The sequence below is a fragment of the Tyto alba genome, unplaced genomic scaffold, assembly GCF_018691265.1.
Source record: "Tyto alba isolate M040663 unplaced genomic scaffold, T.alba_DEE_v4.0 Super-Scaffold_1, whole genome shotgun sequence".
NCBI classification, from domain to species: domain Eukaryota; kingdom Metazoa; phylum Chordata; class Aves; order Strigiformes; family Tytonidae; genus Tyto; species Tyto alba.
The window spans coordinates 21,513,254-21,526,510 of NW_024881261.1; the positions used below are offsets into that span (position 1 = coordinate 21,513,254).

At 41.1% G+C, this 13,257-nt stretch overlaps 1 protein-coding gene across 2 annotated transcripts in view; it reads left to right on the forward strand.

Annotated features, from left to right (window-relative positions):
• The window catches only part of ANTXRL (ANTXR like), a 73,343-nt gene extending 60,901 nt beyond the window's left edge, over window positions 1-12,442 (forward strand). For both annotated transcript variants that reach the window (XM_042788234.1, XM_042788229.1), the window contains exon 18: window positions 7,211-12,442. In XM_042788234.1, coding sequence (XP_042644168.1) covers window positions 7,211-7,441 — 231 coding nt within the window. In that variant the 3' untranslated portion in view covers window positions 7,442-12,442. The remainder of the gene's footprint in view (window positions 1-7,210) is intronic.
• The last annotated feature ends 815 nt before the right edge of the window (window positions 12,443-13,257 follow it).

A 13,257-nucleotide genomic window follows, 5' to 3' on the forward strand; every position in this document is an offset into this window, starting at 1 on the left:
CTCCAACTGTAACAGGGACTGCATGCCTTCCTTCTGCAAGGTCACCTGGTCACCTATTCCCTACTGAGCAAGAATCACCCTTCCTGCTTTAAAAGACTATTATGACATATGGAATGCAAAGTTATAAACCAAATGAACTTATGATACATTCTGCAGTGATGGCCCAGTGACTGAGGGAATGATGTCTGTGTGCACATGCCTAAAACCCAGGAGAAAGGACAACAATCAATTAGACTGTACTGGCTAATATGGAACTTGAGCATAACGTAAATGATATGAAATAAGGGGTGGATATTGTCTTAGTTTGGGCTGAAATAGAGTTAATATTCCTTTTCAGGGACTAGATGAGTGCTGTGTTTTGGATTTAGCTTTGGGTTTGATATGAGAAGAATGCTGATAGCACACTGATGTTTTCAGCTGCTACCGAGACTTCAAGGACTCTCCGACTCTCCATGTCCTGCCCGTGCGCAAGGGCACAGGGAGCAGGGAGGGAGCACGGCCACAGCACCTGACCCTAACTGGCCAGTGAAATATTCCATATCATGGAACGTCATGCTCACTATATAAAGGAGGGGTGGTTGAGAAGGAGCTCTCTCTCGCTTCCGGGATTGCAATTGCGGGATCTTGGTATCTCGGGGTCGCTGGCCGGGAACGGGCTGGGTATTGGTTAGCAGGTGGTGAGCAATTACGCTGTACATTGCCTGTTTATATATTTCTTTTTGTTTTCCCCCTATCATCGTTATTGTTCTAGTTTTATTGCCATTATTAAACTGTTCTTATCTCAGCCTGTGAGTCTCCCTTCACCCCTCTAATCGCCTCCCCCATTCCCAGGTGGGGAGGGGGAAGGGAGGGTGATTAGCTGCGGTGGTTGGTTGCTGATCAGGGCCAAACCACAACAACAGGATAAAGAATGGGTTGAACAGATTCTCCTTTTTAAAAGCAGCACTAAAGAAAGTAATAATTATATTCTTATTGTTGGACACTGCCACTTTACCAGACCTTACTTTTAAAATCCTCCTCTCTTCAATCAACCCTATTTTCTCTTATCTTTTCATAGTTTTGGATTACCATCATTTTATGCACCAATGCTGATTGGTGAGATAGATTCCCAGAAAATTGTTATTGAGAAGAGAGGATTTATTAAACTGGAAGATCTTTAAAGATTTATGTTCTCATGAAAACAAATATTTTATGTTGATGATATTTAATGTTTTGATTTGAGACCTAATAACTTAAAATGGCTACATATAAAAATTAATTACAGGTTAATAAATTAATTATGATTAATGCAATAACCACTGTATAATTAATGTTGATTACTAAAATTTAGTTCTTAAATAATATAATTATAAATTAATTATAAATTACATATTTACTGACCTGAAAGTTTTATCAGCCACCAAATGGCTGATATGGGAATTTCTGACATTTCCAGTACTTTATTTTTTAACACAAAAACAGTATCTGAGTCCCAAATTTAAGAGTAGGAGTTAGTAAAAGTTACTTGTATATGCCTGAAAACCAGGCAGTCTTAGGTTTTATGTGACAAACTGTTTCAGCAGCTCACTAATTTCAAGCCTGTATGCTGCAGAGTAATCAGTGCAATTTCCAGGAAATCTGTGAAGGTTTTAATGAGCCGTGACATGTTCAGCTCACAGTCAGCATGAAGCTGTGCACTGTGAGGAAGCTTTTGGCAAAGGCTGATGTGTATAGATCCTGGCTCCTGAGGACCCAGCTGCTAATCCTGACACTTGCCCAGGGAACTCAAATAGTGGGACCTCAGTACCACCTCAGTTCAGCTCTTTCTCTGTAAAATTATTGTGTCCATATTCTACCTCATTCATAAATACATTTGCTAAACAAGTTTCCCTTACTGTTGCTATTTTAGGATACTCAGTGTAAGTGTTTCTGCTAAAACGCTTTTATTCTTTATTTTTCCAAGATTCAACTTTTGCAGAAGTCACTGATCTTAAAGGTATATATCCCATTGGTTTCTGGGTGTGTAGATCAAAAGCTTCACTTTGCTAAAGTGATTCTGACTTTTTGTAGATGCTCACTCTTACGGCTTTGTAGGTAGCATAAAAACCTGAATCTATTCTTTTGAGTTTGAGAGCTCCACTTTTACACTGAACTGTTGATAGATATTTAGGAAATGAAGCTACATGCTGACAAACCATGTCCATAACAAGCTGGCAGAGTCATCCCAGTGACATCCATAAACAAAACTGGGGACAAAGGTGACTACTCATTTGAGCCCAAGGATATTATGTTCATTTCAGATTTTAGCATCATAAATATAATACTTTTGATTGGGAGCTACTTTATGTTTTTAAATTTGGTGGTCCAGTGATTTGGACTCAGACTTGAAATGAATGATTTTATTTTAATCTGTGCTAAAATGTAAAGGCAAGTACGTTATTCTTATGAAGTCAAAGACCAACAAATTCCAATAAACATTTAAGTAAAGCCAACTATTCCTCGGTCAGATACTCTCCTCTGCTAGTCAGAATTGCTGCACTGGGACTTTATAAGCAAAACCAAGGGTGAATGAAAACTTGAGCAAATTTTGTAACAGGAAGAATATCTTTTATTAGGTGAACTAATGTAGCTAAAATGAGAAACAGACATACTTTTGTGTACACAAACACTCTGGCATGCACAGAATTAAACTGGATTTGATTTCTGTTAAATAAACACCAAAGTGTGTAGTAAAATGAACAGAGTAAAGGGGTGGCTACTGGCAGATGGGGCAGATTTTTTAAATTCTTTTTGCTGAAGTGCTCTTAGTATCATGGGTGAAGAGGCTTGCCCATGGCACTCTTTGAATTGCCTGGATCCTTTCAACAGTTGTTCCTTTCCATTGAAAACTTGCTGAGTAGTAGCTAAAGATTTTGGGGGAACAAGCACTTGCTGGGGAATGGTGTACTGAGTGCTATGATAAAAGTAGCCCAGAAATAAGATGCCATGGCTTTCAAGAGGTTCCTCCCTTCCTTCCCCCCCCCTTAAACCACACAGAAAAACACATCCTAGGTGGTCAAGGAGGCATAGGAGTACATAGAAGTACAAAGTGCCTGAATTGCACATGTGATTGTTACACTGGGATAAAAGCTGGAGTTGGGACAACAGCAGATCCTGCTGCTTCAGTATTTGTACTTTTTGAAAAGCCAGTATGGCAAGCAGCATAACAAGAGCCTAACAAGTGCATGAACATATGGGGAGGCAAAATAATTGTGCATTAGGAAGTCTGTGCAGATGAGAACTGAAATAAGGGCGTAACTCCATATGGCACATTGCTGACCTTCAGTTGGTGCCTGAATGACAGTATGCAGTGTGGGTCGCACCATCTGAGGGATGCTGTACTGGGAGTGAGCCTTAAACCAGACAGAACTGGATTTACACAGATAGTCAGCTTCCTAGAAAACAATAAAGCAGCTACTGACAGCTGTTGTGCCTGAGATCATCATGGTATTACTGTACCATGTAACTCTGACCTTCCCTAAAACACTTAGCGTATACCATGCTTCAGGGAAAAAAAATACTGTTACCACTACTAAATTGGTGATGGTTCTTAATCCCTGTTAATCCCCTGTGCAGGGAGAGCACAGATGAGTGTGCAGGACACCTGATTTCTGTTCATGTCCTTTATGGTTTAAAAGTGTTTGTATGCCTTTGGAGATTAAATTATTTAATCATTTCAAACTGTGGTTACATGTTTATTTGAGAAACATCATGGTTGTTTTTGTAAGCTACTCCCAGAGGGATGTGCATGTTAGGTAGAATAACTGTGGCACTTGAAGGGCTTAATTCTTCAACCTAGAAATACTTTCATGAAATATGCTTGATATGTCCAAACTATGATTTACAATTTATTATCATTTGTTCCTCCCTTTCCCTTCAGCCTCATTTTATCAATGGGTGCTTGAAGGGCTCAGGAGGATTTGCTCCAGTATTCACCAGAAGTCTTTGAAATATGAGATTGTAAACTAACACTGATAATCTTTTGTGAGGAAGTGTCACAATGCATACATCGATCATCCAAGCCTCTATCTGTCAGACTCTCCCAACCCAACCGTATTTTTCATGACACAATGCGGCACATGGCCTTTAAATTACCCATCTGTCTGACAAATCAGTGAGTGTGGCAGAAACTGGCAGCAGTTTGACGTCGCCTATCACTTTAAGTGAAGTGAAAGTAATGCAAACAGATTTATGGGATCCCCTTTGATTATAGACTATGAATATATTTGGAATTGATGTTTGGGAGAGAGACAGAACAGAGAGGCAGGAAGGGCTTGTGGGCAAAAGCACTAGTGTTGGGTTTGCAGCTTTGCATTCGCTGTGAGGGAGATTGTTCTGTCCTTAATTTTTTACCTCCCTGTATGGTGCATCTCAACTGAATACCTCTGACTTTTTTTGGCCTTTTTGTTTGGGTTGTTTTTGTTTGGGTTGTGTTTTTTTTTTTTTGGTGGGGGGGGTGGGGGGATGGGGAGGGGTGTTTGTTTTTTTGGGGTTGTTTTTTTTTTTTGTTTTGTCCTGGGTGATTATTTAGCTGCTCTAAATTCATAACTTTATAAATACCAAGGCTAGGTTTTCTTAAATGTATTTGCAGTACAGCTGTTAAATATATCTGTAACATTCATTGCATGGCAGTAAATATTGCTGAATTTCCAAGTGTGCTCTGAATACAATGGAGCATAGCAGAAGACAAATAGCTGACAAGGAGTGCTCCTAGCTGCAGTGCTGGTGAGGACTCAAGTTCTGCAATAGAGTAGCAAAGCATCCACTTTTTTTTTTTGATCCAGTAGTTTATCCTTGTTGCAGAAGTAACCAAGACCTTGGCTTTTGCCCTTTGTCTCCATGCAAAGGCTCTGGCCCCAGTATAGCATTGCCCTGAACCTGGTTCATAACCAAAACCTTCTGTAACAAGCCTGGACTTTTAAAAGGGGGATTTTATCCGATCTATTGATGCTGTTGTTTAAGTGTAGTGGTGAACTGTGATGGTGAAAGCTGAGACTGATAACTACAGAGTTCATGTACAGTCAACAGGACTGAGTCTCATGTATAGGCAACAACATGCCCATTCAAACACTTGGTGGCTGCAGCTGAGCTCTAGAAGCCTTGACCCATCTAATCCAAGTAAGTGGTAGTGTGGTACCATTTGGGCATTAGTACATTTGTTAAATAATTTTCTGAGATCTCTGGAGCTTACACAAGCTTCTCTTGATACTCTTGCTTTTCTTCAGAGAAGCTGTAGCATTGATTCCCTTCTTTTTAAAGAAATATTTTTCGTGAACAAAGGTGCAGGCATCGGAAGTCAACTAACAAAACAGATAGTTGTGGTTCAGCTGTGATGGCTTTTGCCTGGATTCCAGGGGAAAATTGTTGCTTGTGGAGTTGCTACATAAACTCAGCCCATTCCCTAAACACCTTCAGAGTTTCCTCATGCCAGGCAGCACCAAGTTAGCAGTGATCAGTCACTGGTGTGGGTTTTTGTATTCCCCTGTTATCACAGCCATTGGTAGCTGTTCATGTCATGACCTACAGCTTCTTAGCTCTTAGATAAGCTTCTCTAATTCTGATGTCCTCCTGAATTTTGCTTGGGGTATGTTGGCATAACCTTGAGCTGAATATGGTTTGTTGATTCCAGCGTGCAACCTAAACCTGTGGCTGTCATCACTATCATGGCTCTGTAGGTCTTTCAAAAAAATGGAGGGAAGATACGTTCTGGCACAGATATTTTCTAAAAAAACCAAACCATCTTTTCCGCCAGCTAGTGTTTGCCTTGAAAAGAGAGAAACAGATAATGTTCTCCCCCTCCCGTGCTAAACTGTAGAGGCCAGTTTCATTGGGATGATTTCTACATGGAACAAAACAGGCCTGCTGCACAAAGGAAAAGGTGCTGGCAAATGGAGTTCATCACTGATGGGATGGGTACTTTCCAGCCCACAGTTACTTATTTGGAAACCACATCCCAGCTCCTGTAAATGGTCTGTTGGCAGTATCACTCCTGCATTTTAAGTCACTGTTCATCACAAGCTTCTGTACATGATGATGAAACACCTTTCTGACTTCCAGGCGCAGGCTTTTGCCAAATTTGTGGCATCTGGGTTCTTGCATAAGCATCTCCTCCCACTTCCCTAGGTGAGGAGGTGGAGACAGTGATGCCAAGTGTTATATCTCCTCGTACAATGTTGTGTCTGCAGGATTTCATGAGAGCTCTACAGAAGTAGTGGGGCAGTTTGTAACAAAATGTAGGGGGTGTGAGGAGGAACAAGTACAGCAGGCAGCAGAGATCTTTGTGTCTGACTGAGGTTGCCAAGCATGTTTTGAAGTGCACAGGAACCTCTGGCTGTTCCCCACAGTAAGGGCTAAGTGGTCTTTGGGGTCTGTCTCTCTCTTCCTGTCTGGAACTTGGTTAGTGGGAACCTATGCAGAGCTTTATTTTGGCCAAATGAAACCCTGATGCATTTGCATTTAGCCCCTGGTTGGCTAGGGCATCCCCAGTGCCTGGTGTTTTTTCAAACCCAAGCTACTCTTGTTTTAAAATCTCCATCTACAGTTCTCCTATCAGGTCCTGCCTGCCTGCATCCCACATACATTCTGAAAACACACTCACTGAAGATCATTTTGTGCAAGTCCCACATGTTGGTGTTTGTGAGGGAAGCCACATCTACAGTGGAGCACAGAAGATAGATGTACTATGTCAGTGTAGTGTTCAAAGCATGGACACCAGCTAGGCCAGCATCACTGTGAAAAGGAAAGTTACAGACTGTGTCTTTGCTAAGGTTGTTCTTCTGGTATAATCCTGTCTCTGCTATGAGTTTTTTTTCAAGCACAGCTTTGTGGCTCAGAGATCTCAACAAGGCAGGCATGACTTTGGAGTAGCTGTGGCTTTAGGCATGTTCTGCATGGCTCTAGTAGCAGAGCAGAGGGCACATGTGAGCAAAGTGACACTGGGATCCCTTTTGGTTTAAACCAGTCCTAGGCTGTTCTCTGTAGGCAGGAGCTCTGAAACCAAAGGAAAGCATTGGTTTCTAGTGCTGACCTTTTGTACAGCATGGTCTGAATGTCATGTCTAGGACACAGAAAATTATATTGGATGAAGATCTTTAAGTGCAGCCTGGCCCCTCTGCTTATAGTCCCTTTGGCTAGCTGATGATGAGTCAAAACACCTGCTTTTTATGAATAACTAATTTCTCTTTACCTCTAGGGAAGATGCATAAACTTCACTCGGGTGAAATCAGATGGAACCTCTGCCCCTTACAGCCCACCACCAAAGCTGCCACAGCACAACGATGTCCCTCTCAACAATGCTTCAAGGAATCCTTCTCTTCCTGTGTCTCTGCAGCCCCCTTCCAGGCAGCCACCTCCTGGACCACCCCCATCCCGAGCCCCTCCTGGACCTCCTCCTTCACGCCCACCCCCGCAGCCCATGGCTTAGAATGCATCAAAACCCTGATCAACACAACATGTCTCTTTGCTGAACACAGCATATTTATTGAGTATTGGTTTACAGTTAAAGATATCAGAATTTGTTGCTGGTCAGCAAAAAAAGAAGAAAAAAAAAAAAAAAAGAAAAATTGCCAAGTGTCAATTTTAGTGTATGAATATATTTATACCACACGTGCTGAGTAAACATGCAGTGGATACATTCAGAGCTATGGGGTATAGAAACAAACCAAAATGATCATCTAGATACATTAGCAGCTTTTGTATGTATACATTTGAAGATCTATTTACTTATGACATTTGTCTGACTTGGTATGTCATATCATTCATTGATAACTTTAGCCAGTACATGTGCATCAGTTGTTTTGATAGCTGCCACCTGCAAGTTGGTTAAACATAGTCCATTGAGGAATTTGCTTTCTTTTCCCCAACAGTACTGCATCCAGATGCTGATATGTAACAATAATTGTAACAATAACTTTCTGCCTTTGGTTATGCAGGTGGAATTTCCATGAAAGTTTATAAGAAGGCTATAACAATAATGAAGCAAGATGAAACTATGTGCCAATAATCTAGCAAAGTTAGTCTATCACAGAAGAGATCTTCTGTTCCTGAGAAAATCAGTTTTGAGCCTGCCATCTCTGCATATGTTTAGACTTGGTTGCATAGGATGGCCACTGAAGGCCAGATGTTGGCTCTAGAAATCCAAACCTTGAACAAGAACTGGGTTCAGATTTGTCCAGAGTTCAGAGGAATTTTGAGAAAAACATTTTGTCTAGGTGTTTAGTTTTCATTTAAAGAAAACATGGTCCAAAAATGGAGCAAATACACATGCAATTTGAGCGTGAATGCTGTAATACACAAACAGCATGTGTTATTTATATCAGCAGCATTGAGGGATTGATTCCATTGCTATTTAATTAGATAAATTTCCTTTTGATCTTACTGCCAGACGGAACTACATCCTCTTATGATTCAACCATGAATTCCTCTATGAGTAGCGCTCTCTTTAGTCAACCCAGATCCCACTAATATGTAACTTCGCAGTCTACCTGTGATTGAGAGGCATGATGTGAAGAGTCAGTATGAGCTTTTAGCCCTGTTTTATTTAATGTTTGGCTAAAGGATTTCCCAAGCATTGTGAGTGCTCATTCATGACCTCAATTTTGTGTGTCATCAGACAGTGATGTGAGCACCCACACTGAGGTAGGAATCTATGACGCGGGACTGTGGGACAGCCCATGAACAGTGTTCACTAAGCAATACCTGAGTGGGTTGTGTCCAGATCATTCCCTAGTGAATCAAAATAACACCTGAGCTTGCTTTTTCTCCACCACTGCCTATCATACTGTATTGGAGAGGTTGGCTGCAAATCCCTATGCTGGTTCGCTTTGGCACTGGTTGTGTTAGTAAGGATAGTTGTAGAAATAAGGTTTATGTTGCATATGACACAGCATATACCTATCTCTCCATCTGTATGTAGGTGTGGGTGTGTAGCACATCACAGGAGTTATTGGCACATAAGTCTAAGATAAAACACTTAACTGTATCATGCAGTTACTCCAGACTGAAGGCCTCTTCATGCAGTTGTTACAGGCATATAAAGTTGCACTGGTACAAATAGAAAGCAGGCTTACTATTTCCAGTGGAAGTCCCACTTGCAGAACACCATACCAAGCTCTCGTCAGTCTATGCTGATCACTGTGACATGCCGTGTGTATGCAGCTGTGGCTGTCAAATATAAACTCAGAAGAACCACAGAGCCTCCTTCTCCTCTTGCACTGCTCTGCTCTCTTGAGTTATGCTCTTACCTCATGTATATTGGTGCAGGTAGTGGAATCACAGTCATGGGTGCCAGCTGGCCTTGGAGTTGTTCCTAATGTAGAACTGAGCCAGCAAAGCACTTCTGCATGCATTAAAATGTCCTGCAAGTCAAGAGAAACATCCTTATGCCCAAGTACTTTGCTGACCTGTGACTTCATTGTGATCGGAAAGGAGAATTGGGATGCACTCAACCCTATCCTCCTTCTTTTTAGTCACTTTAATAGGGTCTGCATAACTTGGTCCATAAGAATGGATTTCTGTTTGGAGGAGCAAGAAGTGTGTATACGTGTGTGTGTGTGTGTGTGTCTGTGTTTGTGTGTGGGAACTGTGTGGGGTTTTGGTTAGTTTCTCTTCCTTTACAAATACTGCTTGGCAAGTAGCACTCCTATGAATGGAAAGGCCTTTTGCAGCCAGTGTGACACAGTCATCACTTATCTCCATTTCTTTCTGTTGAAAGATGAAAGTAAAACATGTCTAATTTTCCAGTGCAGTTCTGGTGAAGCTCCACTTTTGACACCAGTGCAAGGAACTGGATGACTGCAGTGAGAGGATAGGGAGCTGGATGTGGGGGAAGATGCATTACAAGCAGAGATCGTTGGCTGACATGCAGAGATCGTTGGCTGACATTGTTTTGGTCGTATGGAAGCCTATGTGAAATAAACTTGCTGGACCTAGGACCAGTTGTGATGTTGAACCTAAGAGCCTCTCATGTTGGCTGCCTAAGAATAATTAGCCAACAAATGCTAACCAGGCATTGAAAGGGCAGAAGGTAATAAAACCAATTCCCCTCCCAGGACAAAACATGGCATTTGAGGTTTAGCTTCTGGGAGTGGGGCAGACCACTGCTATGTAGATGCCAAGTCTCTTAGCAGGAAGTGATGAGATTGAAACAATAGTGGAGCTCACAAATGATGTAATAATAAAAGGAAAAATTTGCTTAAAGAATTAGTATCTGCTAATAAGGTTGAATTGATGAGTCAGGAGTAGATTTTAGCTAATGAAAAAGTCTGTGAGCCAGATTTTATATTGTTTTTCACCTGTGCAGACCATGAGAAGGGTCAGTAGAGTTGTTGCAGATTTGCATTGATGTTAATGTTGGTAAAATTTTACTCACTTCCAGTAAGAATGGAGGTGTTGGCTTAGGGAGGGCTTCTCACAATCAAAAATCCAGCATGCCTGTTGTTTGCAGTTGAGGGCAATATTCTTCTTTTCTAGAATAGCCGGTCTTGTGAAGATAACAGATACCAACAATTTCTGCATAACTTGCAAATGCAGCGAGGAGAAGAGTGGTTTGGTCTTCCAGGTTATTAGATAAGCAGGAGACACCATGAATTTGAAAATTATGATAAAGCAGGAGACACCATGAATTTGAAAATTAGATTCAGCATAAATGGAGTTCTCAACATTTTCACTATAAAAAATAAAGCATTTGGTGTATAACTCAAGTTTTGGCTGCAGCTTCTGTGATGGGAGCACTGCAGGCTTAGTTTGCCAGTAAAGCAGGGAGAAAGGGAACCTGAACTAAATTGCCTTTGCAAAGATGAGGGCAGTGAATATGCTACAGAAAGGCCTTTTGGTTGTGTGGAAATGTACCCATTTGCAGTGATCTCAGGCACTATAACAATGCAGTAGGAGAAACTGGTTGCTATTTTACCGTCTGTTGAGCTTGGTTCTTACCTGGTGTAAATCAACACAGGCCAACTAAAATCAAGGCAGTAATACCGGTATCTATCAGCTGAGAACTGGCTCAAAATAAATGAAGGGACAAAATCCCTCTAACTGGCTTGATATTTCAATGTTTGTTTCACTATGCTTATATGTCAGTTGTGATTACAGTAGTTACACTGTTCAGAAATGTTCTCATGTGGGATGATTCCCCTGTATTTTCCAGCATAGAGCATAATTTGAAACTTGCAAAAAGTAAGTATCTAATGCTTCCCCAAGTCCAAGAAGAAAATGTGGATTTGAGGGACCTTTGGCTCACACTTAGCACAGATGTGAAATGACACAAGGTGCAAAGCAGTGGGGAGGGAAACCTCATGTGTTTAAAACTGATACAGAACCACATTGATCAAAGCATATTTATGTCCATCTTTCAACCTCAGTGCATGTATTGCCATCTGTGGGAGTAGCCTGCAGAGCAGACGGTCCTAAATGTAAAAAGGAAAAAAAAAGAAAGGAAAAGAATCAGCTCCTCATCTGAATGAGCAAGCAGAACAATGAATGACGTTATTTCATGAACTGTACCAGTTCAAATGCATGTGCACCTGGTGCTCCTAATGCTTTTTACTCCTGTTGTTCTTTAGACAACACGATCAGTAATATGCTTTCTCTCTTTGTTTGCTGGTTTTATTGTTGTTATTTTGTTTTGGTTTGTTTTTTTTTTAAAAAAAAAAAAAAAAACAAATTTCACTGAGAAAACAGCCCTACTTCTGTAAATATATAGAGTTTAATTTGGAGGAGACAGCACACTTCTGGATGTTACTGCTGGACAGTTATTTATTAAAAGGGGCTTAAGGTGAATAAATACAGGTGGCTCAGGATACATGCATGCAAGTGTGATAATGCAGTATAGCATTTTCAGTTCTCTGTAGTTTGGGGGAAGGGGAATTTTTGGGTCATCCTAGTTTGACTGAAAGTTTGTTACTGATCTGATACTTTTGAATAATGCAATAGAGATTCCTAACATATAGCAGTGCTTGAACAGATGTGTAGATTATGATAGTTTTTTCATTGGGGGGGGGGGGGGGGTAATGAAGGAGAAATGTTCTAGCTTTTAAGGGAAAAAATGTACTGTACTAAACTCTTTTTAGAAAAATATGTGTAGTTTTAGAAACAGTGGGGATGTAGGCTGATAAATAGCCAGGGCATGGAGATGAGGGACAGAGGCAGCAGTTGGATTTTTGAAGGACAAAGAAGTTTTACATGGAGGTGTGGGTTTGTTACTGGTACATGTGGTACAAATTTCTGTAACTGACATGCTGCTTCCATGTTATAATCATATAACCTTTATGCATTTTATGCGCCTGCTCCATTTTTCTGACAAAACCTTGCAAATATAATGCCTGCATGCAAATGTGGGAGATGTAGCCCAAGTCTTATAATCCAACATAATGTAGTCTTAATGGATTCAGAACCAACAATAAAAGTGCTTACTGGTTAAACACTACAGAGAATTTCATTGCAGGGTCATTTTAAGAGGGGATAAGCTTGTCTGTACCTGGTTTCTAATCAGCACAGCCAGAAGGAGAATGTGGGGTTGGACTGTCAGAATCCCCATCACCAAGTTGCTACTGATTCATTATTTGAGTAGAGACAAGGGTATGATCTGTGCCTCAGTTTCCTGTTTCTAGTGTGAGAATTTCAGTCTTTGCATAATTCAAAGGCAAGCCATTGTTTGTTGGAAACCCTTTTAGATCTCACCTAGCAGGGTAGAAATGCTGAGTAAATTCCACTGGAGTTGGTGCTCAAACATTGATTAACACGTGGGTCAGGATCTAAACTTACCACTGCCATCTTGAAGAGAAGCTGTCCAATGAATAGAAACAAAGTAAAAGCTACGCAAGATAAGATGCTAGAGCTCAAGTCTTTAGCAAAAAGAAATTCCGTGGCAAATCCTGCACCTATGAAAACACTGGAGTAACCAGGCTTCAAACACACTACTGATATTAAGAAGTCTTGCCTGAAGGATGCAGGACTGGACCGTAAGATCCCTTCTCCCTCATTGTCTCCGAAGCTAGTTTTTCTTCCCTCCCTGCTTCTAATGCTTCCTCAGTGTCTCTTTAAGCCGCATTGAAGATGGAAGGGGGGAAAGAAGAGGGGAGCTGGTGGAAACATAAGACAGGCAAGAAGGTCAACAGGGGTAAGCCACAAAAATCTCCAAACCCTGCAAGCTGCAATTATGGGTAATCAAGACTGCTACAAAGCTGCTGAGCTGTGCTATGGACTCAGTCTGCCCAGCATGGCAGCCACAGCCCCATGTGC